General features: G+C 41.2%; 1 protein-coding gene across 1 annotated transcript in view; it reads left to right on the forward strand.

Annotated features, from left to right (window-relative positions):
* LOC102199726 (fibronectin type III domain-containing protein 5-like) overlaps positions 1 to 8,554 on the forward strand; it is a 67,799-nt gene extending 59,245 nt beyond the window's left edge. The window contains exons 5-7 of the mRNA XM_005752810.2: positions 4,584 to 4,673; positions 4,882 to 5,048; positions 7,875 to 8,554. Of these exons, the coding sequence (XP_005752867.1) occupies positions 4,584 to 4,673; positions 4,882 to 5,048; positions 7,875 to 7,916 (299 nt within the window). The 3' untranslated portion in view covers positions 7,917 to 8,554. The remainder of the gene's footprint in view (positions 1 to 4,583; positions 4,674 to 4,881; positions 5,049 to 7,874) is intronic.
* Positions 8,555 to 17,772: the final 9,218 nt, after the last annotated feature.

Here is a 17,772-nt window from a genome sequence, read left to right on the forward strand (position 1 = left end):
TACTGAATCCGATACATATCTGATGTTTTAGAAAGCGACTGCTGTTTGAATGGTCATGTCGCATTAAATCCGTGTCTTATGTCACTGACACAAGACAGACACCAATTATCAGCGCCGGAGAAGACATCGTGAATGCTTCCTGGCCATCCAGTGTAGATGTTAGTGAAACTGTTGGGAAGACAACGTTGGAGAAATGTGAACACTTTATTTGTACAATACAATACAATACAATTTTATTTATATAGCACATTTAAAAAACCACAGGTACTGTATGCCAAAGTGCTTCACAGAACGAGTTAAGAGCAATAATTAATACAAGTACAAAACACAAAATACAAAATACAAATAAAATATACTAACAGGCGGGAGACATAACTAACCAATAATACACCAGGCGTAGTAGGCACAACCCAAAAGGCTGAAGTCTAAAACATTATAAACATTAATAAAGCGAAAAAGATAAGTTACAATACACTAAAAATGCGGGCTCTAGGAGGCGGGGAAAGCAAGGCTAAACAAATACGTTTTTAATCGAGATTTAAAAGATTGAATTGAATCAGACGCCCGAATAGCTAGAAGGAGGTTATTCCAGAGGTAGGGTGCGACAGCGGCGAATGCGCGGTCACTTCTGGTCTTGAGCCGAGATCTAGGTCGCACCAGGAGCATTTTGCCTGCTGATCTAAGCGCTCTCCCAGGGGTATAAAAGCTGAGGAGATCCGTAAGATAGCTGGGCACGGTGTTATTTATGATTTTAAAAGTGAGCAATATGATTTTAAAATCAATACGAAATTTAATAGGGAGCCAGTGCAGGTCGGAAAGAACTGGAGTAATAGACTCAAACCTGCCAGTTCCAGTTAAGAGCCGCATTTTGAACGAGCTGCAGTTTGTGAACAAGGGCAGAATTGAGACCAGTGTAAAGGGAATTACAGTAATCTAACCTTGATGTAATAAAAGGCATGGATAAGTTTCTCCAGGTCCTTACGTGGTAAGTAGGGCTTGGCCTTAGAGGTTAGACGTAATTGATTGAAACTCGATTTAACTACAGAGGACACATGTTTGTGCAACTTGAAGGAACTGTCCAAGACAACACCCAGGTTCCTCACAGTGTCAGAAAGGGAGTCAGCAAAGGGCCCAAGAATACCAATTAGTTCAGCCTGAGAGGAGGGAGTATCAAAGATTACAATTTCAGTGTTCTTATCATTTAGAATGGGGGAATTGCTCAGTAGCCAGATTTTAACTTCATTCATACAATCGGAGAAGTGTTGCAACGACAACGTGACATCCTCAGCCAGTTCAAAATAGATTTGAATGTCATCCGCATAAAAGTGAAAAGAAATATTGTATTTATCAAAGATTCGGCCCAAGGGTAACAAGTATAAAGAGAACAGCATGGGACCCAACACAGACCCCTGTGGGACACAGGGGTAACAGGGGCAATGGAGGAGGAGTAGGTACCCATGGTGACAGAAAAGGACCTTTATGAGAGATAGGATTTAAACCAGCTAAGGGCACTGCCCGTGACGCCCACCAGATGTTTAAGCCTCATTAAAAGGACATTATGGTCCACCAAATCAAAAGCAGAGGACAAATCAAGCAAAATTAACACCACAGGGCGCCCTGAGTCAGCAATTGAGAGAAGATCATTAAAGACTCTCAGTAATGCAGTTTCCGTGCTATGGCGTGGCTTAAACCCCGACCGAAATTTTTCCTGGATATTATTTGCATCCAAATAAGTTTGAAGTTGGGAATGAACAATCTTCTCTAGGATTTTAGACAGAAACGGGAGTTTGGAAATGGGTCTAAAGTTAGCGAGATAATTCTGATCAAGGGAGGTCTTTTTGAGTATAGGTTGCACTACAGCATGTTTAAAAGCAGCCGGAACACAACCCGATAACAATGACAGGTTAATTAATGATAGAATACAGGGCTCGATAATGTTAAACCCATCTTTAATAATACGAGATGGAAGGATGTCATGAGCAGCGTTTGAGTTGAGTGTATCTGGACCTTCAGTACTGGTGTACCCTCAAGAGTACTGTATAATCTGCAGATTCTGACAGAAATCTGTAACTATCCTTTGAAGCATCTAAAACAGCAATAAGGATAATTATTAGGCCATATGTAAATAACAAAATAACTTTATAACTTAAAGCAAAATTGGGAAACGTAAAGTCCAAAACAAATCTTTATAGTAAGGGCCATCAGTCAAACCATCTATGAACAGAGGGCGGGGCTTTACGACACCAACTGTCTGCTATCTAACATTCAGTTTTGAGATCCCTTCCCAGACGCCTTAATGCCCACGCACATCCTGGGCTTTCTAAACTCAGGTACTCACATGATAGGGTGGGGCTAGGTTTCACAATGAGCCCACACGAAAGCCTGGCTGATTGTGAGCTACACCTATTTTCACAACTTGGCTCATGTGATTAGGCAGAGGATCATTAGGGGGTCCTTTGTCCCTCTCGGGGGGGGGATACTCCCACAGGGCTAAAATCTGGGACTCTCCACCATTTGACCCTAGAACTGAAGAAGCTTCTCGGTTGAGAGGTGAAACGTCTTGAAGCAACTTAAAGAAGTCCAGACGCTTTTCTTTCCAAGCTCCTTAGACTATGTTGACCTGGATGACTGAGAACCTTCACAGACACTGGCAATAATAATAAAATGATGTAGTTGTAATGTTGTACGAGTTATTCAGTATACAAAAGTCTTGAGCCACTCCTCATGTCTTTGTGTTTTACTTCAAAGGCATAGTTCTTTTGTATCTTTAGTTACTTTGTTATTAGCAACCTATCATAAAAACACACCATTTGTTTCAATTTCGTTGGTTGAATCTGTGAAAAATATCAAAGATAACACAGTTTGACAGACATAAAATAGTATTTTTGCACCAGAAAGGTGATTCACAAAGAGATATAGCTGAAAGCTTGGCATATCTCAGCATGGTGTGCACTGTGTCCTTAAAATTTTTGAGGAAACTGGACAAGTACAGCAGATGAGCACTATCTAAAAGTCACGTTCTTAAGAAACGGGGGGGAAATCCAGCAAAGACCTGACACTGTCAGGTGAGGCTGTATGAGTGGTGGTAAGGAGGACCCAAAGTGCAGACTCACAGAGATGGAATGTAAACTCAAACTTAGATTTATTGTAAAATAAAAACCAAAAACTAAACTGAAAACGACAAAACCAAACAGGCTGACAGGCAGAACACACAGCATGATAAGACACTAGATCGTGACACAGACAGAGGAACACACAGGGCTTAAATACACAGAGGGCGCAATCAAGGAATGGAAGGCAGGAGGGAAACACAGCTGGGACAAATCAGGGCTAACGAGACAAGGGAAGCAAAATCAGGGACTTTCAAAGTAAAACAGGAAACATAATACAGAGAAGCGGACTTGACAATGGGATAAAGCTGACAGAGGAGACAGAGCAACTATAGAACACAGATACATAAACCATAGGACAGAGAACTCTAACAAATAAACCAAAAGACTAGAAATGATAAAAAAATGGCTAAGTCAAAGTTCAACAATAATGAAAACTCAAAACTCTGGGTCAACGACCCAGGTCTCCTAACAGACACAGGACACGAGAAATGCATCTGGACCTTCAGCTGATCCAGCTACTGTTCATTGAAGCCTCATTGAAATGGTCTCAGTGAAAGCGTGGCTGTCAGGAAGCAATCATTAATGGAGGGAAACAGGGAGGAAAGGCTGACATCTTGGCGATCTTTGTCATAATTGTTGAATTATGAATTTTTGATCCATCATGTAATACCATCTGGAAACCATCTGATTGGCAGCAGCTTCATTTTTCACCATGACAATGATCCTAAACACAATGCCAATGCAGTAAAATAATACCTCGATTGAAAAACACATAGTGGAACACTATTGGCCATGGATTTAGCCTCCCCAGAGCCTGGATCTCAACATTATCGAAGCAGTGTGGGATCATGCTGACAGAGAACGGAACAAAAGGCAGAAACAACCAAAGAAGAGCTTTGAATGTCCTTCAAGAAGCCTGGAGAACTATTCCAGCTGCCTAAGACTGTCCTGAAGAATAAAGATGGTCACAACTCATTAGAGTTGTACAAACTCTGTTTTTGCCTCATATATTTGCACGTTTCAGTAGATCACATTTTCCTAGAAAGATATAAAGAAAGGGTCGACTCAAGACTTTTGCATAGCACTGTAGTATAAGGGTGGAACAGTAGCAGTAAAAATAATACCTGTAAAGTAGCCATAGCAACTACAAACATCTGGGGGGAAAAATCCCATTAAGTACTGTGTTTACAAAGTGTCATAGCGTACATGTTACTCCTGTGTGCCTCAGAGCTTCACTGTGGTGGTCATTAAAAACACATCAGTGAGTCACACTGTCGCACTGACTCACATGTTGCATTATTACCATGAAAACAACAGAAAATGTGGATCAATCCGCTACTAAAAATAGTCCACATTAAATGTACTGTGAGCCTTTCAGATTTATTTTTTTTAATGGGATTTGCTGGTAGAAGATAGAACTGTAGTATATTCTGTTGAGTAGAGTTTGACCAGACTTGTCTTTGTCCTCAGATGAGCCAGCGATGGAGGGTCTGGGTATGACTCCACAACTGGAGACTGGAGAGCTGCTGATCATCACCACTGTGCTGTTGCTGTGGGCAGGTCAGCTTGCACCAACAGACACCATCCAATGGACACTCTAAGCATCTCTTCTGAATAATTTTCCTTTCTAACTCCATTAACCGCCTTAATGTATTCAATAAAATTCATGTGTTAATTTAATATGACCTGAATCTAGTGCTTGAGACCGCAAACTCATCAAGCGAGGGATGTTTTTGACTTATTTTCTCTTTGCTTTCCACACCGCCAGCCGTCATCGCCCTTTTCTGCCGGCAGTACGACATCATCAAAGACAACGACTCCAACGGCACCAAGGAGAAAGCCAAGCGGCCGCTGGTCCGAGCCACTTCCTCCTACTACAATGCCTCAGCTGGCAGCTCGCCCATCTACCACAACGGAGCCGTCCGCAGCAGCAGGGTGACTCATTTACTAAAACTTCCTCCTCTTCCTCCCCTCTTCGTCTTGCTGCAGAACTCCTCTATAATGCACGCTCGCTCCTGGCTGCCAGGAGTATTTTGTTTCCTCTGTAGAGTCTTTGTAGTTGCATCAGAGATCTCCTAGCAACTAGAGCTACTGCCATCGCAGCTAAATATAAAACAGCCGGGCTGAAAACAGAGAGCAGCGCAAACGCCCATTCAGTTGTTGCTGAGCATCTCCTCAGTTAAAGCGAACAGGCAGACGATTTGTTTTTGTTTTTCCACATGCGAGCAGCTTTAATTAGACACACCAGCTACAGGTGTCCTGGTTGCAGCGCCCCCTAATGGCCACATTTCATTTATCACCCATTTCGTCATCTGCAAGATTACTGGTGCAGAGAATAACATCAGATAGAAGAACATTTCTTCACTTGTGGTGTTGAGTAGAGAAAGCGAGGCTGCACGTTCACGGCCTCATTACAAACTCTCAGAGGAAGGTTACAACAAATCATAAAACTTTGGTCATTAAGAGGAAGGAAACAGAGGACACAGATTATGTGCCTTAATAGAATAAGGAACTATCCAGCAGCCTGAATCCCGGTGCTGTGAAAAAGTAACTGCCCCCTTTATTAAATCATGTATTAAGTCAGTGACATTTATCAGTCTGGAAAGGGTTAAAAAGTCATTTCTGAGTCTTTGGGACTCCAGTGAACCACAGTGAGAGTCATTAGCCACACATGCAGGAAACTTGGAACAGCGGTGAAGCTTCCCAGGAGTGACCAGCCAACCAAAATTACTCCAACAGCTTCGATGGCTCATCCAGGAGGTCACAAAAGAACCACAACAACATTGAAAGAACTGCATGACTCACTTGTGTCAGTTAAGGTCAGAGTTCATGATTCAACAATAAAACAGAGACTGGACAAAAATGGAGAAAACCACTGCTGACCAAAAAGATCACAAAAGCTTGTCTCACATTTACCAAAAACATCTTGATGATCCCCAAGAAAATGTTCTGTGGACTGACGAGACAAAAGCTGAACTTTCTGGAAGGTTCAAGTCCTGTTACATCTGATATAAAACTAACAGCATTTCATAAAAAGATCATCACAGCAACCGTCAAACATGGTGGTGGTAGTGTGATGGGGATGCTTTGCTGTTTCAGGACGACTTGCTGTAACTGATAGAACCATTAATTCTGCTCTCTGCCAGATAATCGTGAAGGAGAATGTCCGACCATCAGTTCAAGACCTGAAGCTCAAGAGCACTTGGGTTATGCATCAGGACAATGATCAGAGACACACCAGCAGAAATAAACAAAATGTTTTTGGAGTGAAGTCAAACTCTGGATTTAAATTAGATTGCAATGCTTTGCACTGACCTTAAACAGGTCGTTCATGCTGGAAACCCTCCAATGTGTCTGAATTAAAACAATTCTGCAAAGAAGAGTGGAACAAAATTCCTCCACAGCGATGTGAAAGACTCATTGCCAGCGGATTTTCGTGAAGCAGACGCTCTCATGACTCATTTAACTGCAAAATGATCTTGGTGCTCAGCAGCCTTGCTTTTACAAGGGGGAGTACTAGTTAAGTTGAGTCTCATGTTGCACAGAGATTCATGCTCATTTGGTGCAGACTGACTTAGATTGATTGCATGCTGGAAATCTGTGTTTCTGAATTTGCGTTTAGGATCATTTGCAAGCTTTTGCCAAGTGGTCTCAGAGTGATTGCAGTCTGTTTCAAGACAGGTTGCCTCCCTCCAGGCAATCAAAAGTGTTCACGCTTTTGGTGTCGCAACTACTTGCAGCACTCGATCATGAAAAAATGCAGTGCAATCACCAGCTTTTCTAGTTTTCTAGTTCAATTTTCTGGTCGCAAAGAGGTTGACATGCTGTTTTTACTTTAATGTGATGGAGACAGACAGTTTGGTTTGGGAAAGGTTCACAGCTTGGATTAAAATACGGCCCTTCACAAAATGAACCATGGTCAGCCAGTGCATTTAGATGCAATGCCACTGAGTCCTTTAAAAGCTTCTATGTGGCATGGTGAGTTTGAAGTGAGCGACAGCCTGTGTGACTCCAAATCATAAATGTGGAGTTTACAGATTTCTGTCCTCTGCTGCGCTCTGTTTTAAAATCTTTTCCTTTAATCCATCGCCTGTCTATATGTATCAAAGAGTGTTTGTGGAGAGAACGTCCCGGAACATTTTGGCAGGGCATCTGTCTGTCGGAAGTTAATTCACACTTCCCGTTCTAATTGGCCTCTCTCGCTGCGAGAACCTGTGACTTCACTGCTCGCGATGTACGGGTCAATTGACCGCCCACCGCGCGCAGCTCGCACTGTTTATTCATACAGGACGGCTTCCAGTGGTGTCAAAGTGAGAGAAAGGCAGCGTTACTTTGAGCGTTTACGGAGCTGAAACTGCACTGGCTGGATTTAATGGTTAATTTAATTATAAAAACACCACTCTTATCTTAATTTAGTCTTTTCTTATTGGCATTTCTGCAGCTTTTAAGTGTCCTTACAGTTTATTAGCTACTTCTCGTGAGTTTAATCCTTTAAAAAAATAATTCATTTAGGGCTATGTCTACTTTCCTGGGGATATATGTGCACACACAGATTTCTGCAGAGATTTAAATACCAAAGCCTAATGATGGATTCAAAATAAAAGCATCCTACTTTAAATAGGATAGTCTTTAAATAAAAAGCTCCTGGGAGCAGTTGGTTCTCTGCTCACCCTCGCTCATTGATTGGCAAGTAAATCTCTGACATGCATGACATGCTGTGGTCTGTGATTCACGTCTCATGGTGTGCTCCTTCTCTTTCAGCTGCACAGGGCCTCCTCCTCCATCAGCATCATCAGGGTCTGAGATGCGGGTGCCGGATCGGAGCCTCTTGGACAAGCGAGGAGGATTTATAAACTCAGAGTCCAATCTATTGTAAAATATGGGCCGAGTAAGGAACCACTCCATGCAAATCAGACTGAAATGAGAGCGAGGAGCCATGCTGCGGAGACCGTGGACGGCTGCTGCTCTCTAGTGGCCAGAGACTCGGGGGGCTCAGAAACAGCTGGAAGGAAGCTGGACTCATCTGAAGTGCGGCCAAACTAATCTCCCGTTTTCTTCTCTCTGATGTCAAAGACTGAAGTGTGAATATTTGCCAGCATGTCGGCCCGACCGTGTGCCAAGTCCCACTCGCCTCAGACTCATTCATTTTCAGCAGACATTCTTTCATCTCGGGTGTTCAGCTCATCCCTTTTTCTTTTTACCCGCTGTAGAACCACACGTTTGAAATCCTGTCTGATGGTTATTTAATGGGATTTATTCACTTTACTTTCATGTTCGGTAATTTAGCATCGCGATTCAAATCTGTACATAGGCTGAAGGTGATTGTAAAGGTAATTCACAGAAGCATTTGAATGTAGGAGGTGGTAGTGGGGAATTTACATTGTAAAACAATTCATAATTAGTTTAATTAAATCATTGAAATTGTGTGATCGCCTTTTAAATTAAGTTTAAGCTTTTTGTTTTCTCAGAGTTTCTAAAAGCAGAAATGATGTGAACAACTCTCAAGATATATCACCTGAAGTTTCCAGCAGCTTCTCTTGTTGTTTCGGATTTTGTTAAAAGGTTTTATTTCTATCTGAGCCACTTAAAAGTACAGCTCTAAACTTTGTCTGTCCCTCAAAAACACCTATTTTTACAGCTTAACTTTCACTCAATGGCCACTTCATTATGCATGTCTGATAAACAGCTCATTAAGCATTAAAATTTCTAATTAGCCAATCAAGTGCAAGCAACTCAGGGCATGTAGACATGGTCAAAATGACTTACTGAACATAAGCTCAAACAGAGCTGGACAGTAGAAGATTTGAAAAATGTTGCCTAGTCTGATGATTCTCAATTTCTGCTACAACGTTCAGATGGTTGAGTCAAAATTTGGTGTAACAACATGAAAGCATGGATCCATTCTGTCTTGTACTAACCATTCAGGCTGCTGGTGGTGTCATGATGTGGGGGGTATTTTCTTGGTACACTTTGGGCCCCTTAGTACCAACTGAGCATAATTTAAACACCACAGCTTAGAGCATTGTTACTGACCATGTCCATCCCTTTATGACCACAGTTTACCATCTTCTGATAACACGCCATGTCACAAAGCTTAGATCATCTCAAACTAGTTTCTTGAACATGACGATGAGTTCTCTGTACTCAAATGGCCTCCACAGTCACCAGATCTCTATCCCATTGAGCACATTTGGGATGTGGTTGAACATCAAATTCTAATCATGAAAGGCCAAACCAGTGTATCTAATAAAGTGTCTGGTAAATCACAACATTAGCAACATCAACTCTAGGTAGAAAACCATTTGCAGTTGTGTTTGCCAACAGAAAACAAAATGTGAAGCAATTAGAGGTACTCTCTGAACACCAGACATCCCTGGACGTTGTCCTCTGGGCACTTTTAGAAAGACGTTTCTTTATGTCTAAATTTGTTTAAAAAATGTAAGTTTAGTAAACATCTACAACACAACCAGCTGTTGTAGCTGTTTGTTCTCCTGCTGCAGAACTGTTCAGTTTTTAGTGAAACTCGCACACAGAAATGACCTGATCCTTGTTCCCAGTGGATCTGAATTCTTATTGGTTTGTGCAATACAGCCAACCAATGACAAGTAACCTCATAAGAGTAAGCCATATTTTGGGATGGATGATGTATTCTCAGTATACTGGTTGCAGTATATTGAGTTTAAAGCCTATAATATATCTGGATAGATGACATCTCATTGCCATTATGCACAATATGGACACTTAGTGAATTTTCTCGTGCCAAAAGCCAAACTTTCTGTCTTTGGAAAGGTCCTCTGAAAAAGCTTTTAGGCCAGGGTACATAATCAAACTGCATCAAATGCTATTATCTGCAAAGCCATTATTTTCTGTCATGGGTTCATCAAGCAGGAAATTAACATGAAATGTTGTCAGTGTGAGCCTACTGGTGCATTAGGATGATTAGCAGATCACCAGCTAATCAATAGGCACCATTTGCAGGAGTGCAGATGTTAACATCAATAAGGTTTTGCATCAGTGCACACAAACACGTGACACTTTTGCTGCTCAAACAGAAAAATCCTTTTGATGGAGCTAAGACTGAGTTTGAAGCTTTTATCTGCCATGTTTTATAAATGGACTTAAACAAAGATCAATTTTGATAACTGCTGTATGCAGATTGGACACAAGGTGGCGCCTGAACTCCATCACAAACAGTTTTTTGTTCCGCAAGCTGCAGGGGTATTTGTGCATCTGCATCTCTGTCCGTGCAGGTAAAGCATCTAAGACGAGATCATAGATTTAAAATGAGCTTTTTTTTTTCTTTGTTTGTTTTAATGCTGTTATTGTACTGGATTGCTCTGATGCATGGAGAATCTGAGAAAGTTTTTTTCTCTAAGATTTCAGTGACTTCACTGATTATGAATCTAAAAACATCTATTTTTCAAAGCAAAAAGAATTTAGCTTAATACTATCCTCTTTTCAGAGAATTATTCATCCCATTCTTCACACGTTAGCAGATGAACAACACCATCAGAACCTGGCCTGCAGTTAACGAGAGGCAAGGTCTGCATATCATTCAGAAGTAAGCGTATATTTCTGCTTCATTTGAATAAAGGGAAATGTCACTAATTCACCTCACACAGAGCGTGATTTGCAGCTGTAAGGCTTTCCGGGTCAGAGGTCACAGGAAGGAAGGGCTTCCACCTCAGGCACGTGTCGACCTTCTGAGTTAAAAGTGAAATATGTTCCTGAAATGTTTTGTCCTCTCTTCCTAAAAACAAAAAGACAGGAGTGGAGGAATCCTCAGTGACTGCGGAGGTAAAGGGCAGGTCGCCTTCACCAACAGTCTGAAATATCACGGCTTGCCCGGGGCTCGTCATCCTCTTTGATGCTCTGAGGGAGTCTGCGACAAGTCTGTGGTAATACTGAGGCAGAGGAGCGAGGATCGATCAAGCGCTGCTGACTGAATCATTGACTGTGGATAAATCCTCTTCTTTAATGTTGTACTGACTCTCCCATCACATTTCCTCTTTAAAAGGGAAAAAAAAACATCCACTTTCCTGCCGGTGCCAGGGATTCATTCTCAGTTAATGAGATTTTAATCTGACATACATAACAGCACCCTCCACACTGACATTTAAAGAAGTCATTAAGGTTTGCCTTTAAAAGGTGTTCGAATGTTCTCTACAGTACGCTCGACCCACACACATCCTGACCAGATATGTATTTTTTTAATTATTTTATTCCATCCAATTAAAATTCGGTAAGATACCCTCACATGTTTCTCAAGCTGAAGTGAAATTAAAGATCAAATTAACAATCTGTCATGCCACCAGTCAGATGATCATATAAATAGGCTAAAATATTCCAGAACCAGCACACATTAGCTTGCCCAATGGATACACTGTGTAGAGACTGCACAGTATCCATTGTACACGCTTATACACTTAACTGTAATGTGCAATTTTACACATGTTTTCTTCCAATTAAAGAGTTGTGCCGCCAGATTTCTTTCGTTTACTCCAACATTTGTTTATCATGTAGAAAACACTGAGATGTGTTGTGAAAATTGCTCTTTTTCCCTCATATTAAGGGTGACCTCAAGGATTAAATGTGTTGTTAAACTTCTTTATACTGACAGAAATGAGACTTTTACTGGTCTGAGTTTGAGAGGATGAAACTCACAAACATCCAAACTCCAAGTTTCTATAAGGTCTATAAGACCAGAATCTAACAGGCATTTCTTTAACTGCTAGATTCATTTATACAATTACTTCAAATTAGTTTCTTCCAGCTCTTCAGTCTTCATGATGTGTTTTGCCTAAAACTCATTGACGCACAGAAGAATTAAAACCCACAAGCTCCAGAGCAGGGCCTTACCTGGCAAAGCCATCTCAGCAAACTGTCAGACATACTTTTGAAGAAGTCTTTGTATGTATTTATTTTGCCTTAATATTTATCAAATCTCTATATTTTTTTTCACCGTCAGAGACATTTAGTAAAGAAAATAAAGCCGACCAATGTTCTACCGGTCAAAATATTTAGTCCTGAACCTGTTGAGGAAAGAGTTAAAACTCTTAAACGTCCAGCAACAGGAAGTGTTACTGGATTGAAACCACAACTCTCCTGGGAGTCTTATAACATTTTGACCTTGCATGCCTCCATGAAAGCCTTGCAGAACTCTAACAAAATGTGTCTAAAATGACAGTGAAGCATCCAGTCTCTCAGAGAGAAAGAGCTGTTTCAGTGTTGAATCTCCCAACACATTTGGTCAGCCCACTCAAAATCATTCAGAGCCAGGGACATTCAGCTGAATGACTCACTGTGCCGAGTCCAACGTGAAAGGAGGCATTGTTGCCAGGGAGAAACACATCATGGACACAGTCTGAGGAAGGCAAAAGATTAGGAAACTCTTCATAAAGACACTGCTCAATTTTCACTTGCGTAGGAGGAATCAGAAGTAGCCAGCATCACTAAACTGCAGTGCACATTCCTCTCATTGAGATATTTGGTCATGCCAATCGGTGGCTCTTTGAAACAAAAAAGCCTTGTTTGAGAAGAAGGGGTTTTTTTTTTTTCTTTATTGATGTTAATGTTCCTCTTCTCCTTTCGGCTTCAGAATGATTGTGGAGTTGAGATTCTCGGCTGACTGGCAGGTATCCATTGAAACGCAGCTAAAAGAACTTCCCGTCTGCACGCTGAGAGGCACAAAGCCTGCCAATGACCCAGGTAAATGTCAGGACACCTTTTGTTCAATGGGAGAAGGTTCAAGAGTGGCCCCCGAAAGGTCTGAACCATTATTTCCCCCATTAAATGAAGGTTTTTCACTTTCGGACCCCCTAAAAGTCACCAAGAGCACCCTGGAGAATCAATCAGCGACTGCAGGTAGTCATTTTAGTGCATCCGCATTTCAAAAACAACCTCAGGTTTAACGACTTCCACTTGCAATCAGCTGTACATCAAAAAAATGTTAAATAACAATATATTAAATTAGTCAGACCTGCCCTCTCATATCAATAATTGAACTTTTCCTTCCTCACAAGTGGTCGATGTGATTAATTTCTCCAGCCATCAGTTAATTATCTCCTTTCTTACCATAATTATTAAAGCCCTGGCGGGTCATTGTGGGGCCCTCTGGTCCCGGTGCACTCTAATTAAAACTCATCAAAAGGGCATTATTTTGAAACTTGTTTGTGCAAACTGGGCGAATAGCTGATAATTCCCACTTAGAAATTTCTCATTACTGACACTGGCGCTCAAGCTCGTGGGACTGAATAGATGCTAACACTGCTATCATATGCATGATGAGGCCGGATTATGGCAAATGTGATTAAAATAAACCCAGAAAAGCCTGTCAAGCACACGCATGATGTCATAACATCTAATATCAAGCTTTAAAAAATGAAAACATCCACTTTATATCCTCATTTAATAAATTACAGAAAGAAAATATCAGTTTACTTGCTGGAACCTACAGCAAAGACAAACTATTGTTTTGTTTTTAAGTTTTATTTACTAGAGGGAAACTAGTAAAATAAATAGAAATAAAATCAAGTAATTGAAAAAGTAAATGAGATACACTCAATGTAAAGTTTTCTATTTAAAATAGGGAATTTGTGAGTTAATGTGACAAAAAAACATCCATAACCTTTCAGCATGTTTAAACTCAAGTGGTCTCGCCAGCTGAGAAACATACTACAAAGAAAAGTTTGTGGGTAAGTGAGGTAAGCTGATCCTAAAGCCTGACTTTAGAGGGTCACAAAAGTGGCCATATTTTTACCTGAAGAACTGACCTGACAAGTTTCCTTTCAAAATCGCCTGAAAGAAAATCCTGTAAATGCACTATTATGTCTGTGTGTAGGCCGTGCAGTGTAACACTGCTCATGAAGCCCTAGTGTAAAGCTATGATACAGTCACACTTGGAAAAACAGTTGCTGGGGGGTTGTAGTTTAGCTTAGCCGGAGAGCAGCGGCCTAGCTTTGAGTGTGACCTGTGGTCCATTGCTGAATGTTTTCCTGCGCTCTCTCTTCCCCACTCTCCTGTCTATCTTCACTGTTCAACTATCTAATAAAGGCAAAAATGCCACAAAAAAACAAGCAAACAGCAGCTGGCGAGCACAGCTGTTGCCATCATGTGCAATGATGCCCAACTTGAGATCTTTTTGTCTTTTAAATGATTGCTTCAAAGATGGGGACTCTGCACCTTTTTGTAAGGTTCGGAAAACGCTAGCTCATGATAGGAGACGCTGACCAATCACAGGTCATTTCAGATCACATCAGATGGGCCCAGCTGATCGCACACGTTCAATACGAGACTTGCATTAAGAAGCATCCCAGAAGTGTCCACCTGGTCTGTGTCATTTAAGACGGCACTGATTCTATTTTCTGAGAAGACACATGAAGCTGTCTAAACAGCATAAAGAATAAGGCCAATTTTCAAAATAAAAGACCCCATCCAGACTACTGCTTCTAAAATGCTCCCAGTTTTATCTGGAGCCCCGCAGAAGAACAAGAACAAACATTAACGTTAACTCATTGTTCAAAGTTTAATTGTCCTTTCTATGGCAGATGGCCATCCTCCCTGAGCCTGTTTCCTCCTGTTAAAAGGGAGTTTTTCCTCCCCGCTGTCACCAAATGCTTGCTCAAAGAGAGTTGTGTAATGTTGGGGTTTCTTTTTAATATTTTGGGTCTTTACCTTACCCTAATATAAAGCACCTTGAAGTGACTGCTCTCAAAAGGATATTGACTTTAAGTAATTTAATTACATTTCATGTGTAATTATGTTACATATAAACATAAGTAGAATGCAAAATATTTAATTTAATGGAATCTATTCTGACTTGACTGGTATACAGTCAGTTTTCACCAACCATATTTTCCTTAACAATTAATCATTTGAATAAATAAACCCTTGATTTTATATATTTAAGTTGCATTAAACTCAAAATTATTACCTAATATAATATTATGTTCTGGGTGTTTTTGTTTGGTTTTTTTTATTTGCCTTTTTTTGATTTTGCTGGACAGGACCACAGCTAATTCTTAAGATCTGCATGATTTACTTTTAAGCGACTGTAATTGTAGTTGTAGTGGAATTTTAAAATAATTTCTATAGTTTAAGTTTTCATTTCATTGATGATAAATGCTGACTCTTCCACTCTTTCAGTTTTTTTTCTTTGAATGTAACTTTTTTTGTCCAATATGTGTGGATTTCATATTTCTTCACAGGCTGCAGACTTTCAAACCGCATCATCCTGATGCAAAATATCAGCACAAGCATTTTTCGAAGACATTCAGTCCATTAAATGACATTCAAACACCTTTTTGCTATTTATTAATTTGGTGACTTGTTCTTTTATTTAATTTTATGACCTCATCATTTAAAAAATAATCCCAATCTACGCTATTTTAAAGTTTACTAAAAAACAAGAGGGCATAAAAAAAAAAACATCTTCTTTTGAATTAAGCAGAAGGCAGTAGTTGACACCATCCCTTGACATCCTCCACACATTTTCAATTAGCGTGCAGGCGGACGCTACGGTGTGGCTGGCATCAGCGTCCTAACCCTCCGGAGAAAAAAGGAGCATTAGTGGTCATATGCCAACCAGATTTGTCCCATTATTCATTACAATTAATTGCTTCCCCGTACTCGCGGCCTTTCCCATGAAGACGTCTCGGCTGCAGATTGTAATATGAGCGCAGGACTTAAAGCTGTCACTCAAATCTGGCTGTGACCTTTCAGGAGAAAAGGCTGTTTTTCACCCAGTTTGCAGGAGCCGACTGCATGAAGGTTAATGCGTGTGTGCGTGTGTGTATGTGTGGTCGTGTACTTCAGCCTCTGTGAGGACGTTTTGGCTTGGTCCAAGTTGACCCAATGTTTTACAGCCGCAGAGTGAAAAGTAACACTTGGGAGAAAAGCACTTCTTTTTTTAACTGAATGAACTCTTGGTTAGAAATATCCATAAGCTACGGAGATGTTACAGAAGGGGTGCGACATTTAACAACATAGGTCTGCCGTGAGGTGTTCCTAAAAGTAAAAATGTCACCATCTGGTACTTTCAGCTGCTGCTCTGGAGCTTAACATGAGAGCTTTGTTCTCAGTTGTCACTAGAATTCAGAAGTCGGTATGTTTTTGAACAAGGAGTTACAGAATGTGTACATTTTCAATAGTCTGTTGTGGAACACCCTGTTATGTGACTAAATTCTTCTGAAAACCTACCATATAAATAAAAGAATTGTGAGAGAATTGTTCTTCCATCCATGTACAATATGAAGCTATAGCCAGCTACTACTTAGCTTAGCTTATCATGAAAACTAAAAAAAGGCAAACAACTGAACTGCTTCAATCCTAAAATAAAAAAGTCACTAATTAATTGCACGGCATGCATGAAAGACATGAAGACTAGAGCAAAGTAAGTTACTAAATGTGTTCACCAAAATATATCCAGCCATTTATTTTCTGCTGTTCTTCTGGGTCTTGCAAGTCGGGGATGAAATAGCCCAGACCTCTCTTCCCCGGCCACCTCCTCCAGCTCCACCAGGAGGAAACAAAGGTGTTCCCAAGGTAGGCAAAAGATATAATGTCTCCAGTGGGTCCTGGGTCTGCCCCGAGGCCTTCCCCTGGCAGGATATGAATAAAACACCTGACCTGGCCTATGCCCTAGTCATCCCAACAGCTACGTAGTCAAAGGTGTATTAACCCTTACAAAATCTCCCAAAGCAAGTAGGCCTTTGTTGAGAAGCCAGATAAAGACCATCCATCCATTTTCTTCAACATATCCAGCGCTGGGTTGTGGGGACATTAGCCTAAACAGAGAAGTGTAAACCTCCAACTCCCTGGCTACCTTCTACAGGTTATTGAGGTGAACACCAAGGGTTTCCCAGGCAAGCATTTCCTGGGTCTACCCCAGGGCCTCTTCATTGTAGTGCATGCCTGGAACACTTCACGCAGAAGGCATCTGAGTCAGATGCCCAAAACACCTCAACTGACTCCTTTTGATGTGGAGCAATAGTGGCTCTACTCTTATAGATGGGATGACAGAACTCCTCATCCCATCTCTAAGGCAACAGCCTGCCACCCTTCATGGAAGCCACTTGCAAACCCAATCTCATTCTTTCAGTCACTAACGTATGCTTGTGACCACAGGTGAGGGTAGGGGTGTAGATCAGTGGGTAAACTTACAGCTGGGTTTCTAGGGTTTCTACACTCAGCTGTCTCTTCACCACACCATACCAACACAATGCAGCCCCAACCCATCTCTCAGTCTCCCAAGAGTCAAATGAAGACCTATTCAGTGGGGACTCAGAGTGCTCTCAGTGGCTGAGGCCCTGATGGTCCAATCCCAAGTGGCTGTATAATATCATCTCTTGGGTGTGGAAGGAGACTGAGCTCGGAAAGTGCCCCATCTGGATACTGCATTGTCCATTTAGGGGCACTTCAACTCTCACGTGGGCGATGAAACTGTGACCTCAAAGGGTTTGACTGGGAGGAATAGCGTGCCAGGCCTGAACACAAATGGTGTTCTGATATTGAACTCGCACTTTGTCCATAATGCACCTTCCACCTTCAAGCATAAGGGTTTCCATACATGCATGAGGCACAGCATGGTTGCAGTAGTGAGTTCGACACCAAGAACTAAGATACTTTCATCTGTCACCTCAGCAAATAGCTCAACATCTTT

Source organism: Pundamilia nyererei, unplaced genomic scaffold, assembly GCF_000239375.1.
Source record: "Pundamilia nyererei isolate P.nyererei 1_Seehausen unplaced genomic scaffold, PunNye1.0 scaffold00383, whole genome shotgun sequence".
NCBI classification, from domain to species: Eukaryota; Metazoa; Chordata; class Actinopteri; order Cichliformes; family Cichlidae; genus Pundamilia; species Pundamilia nyererei.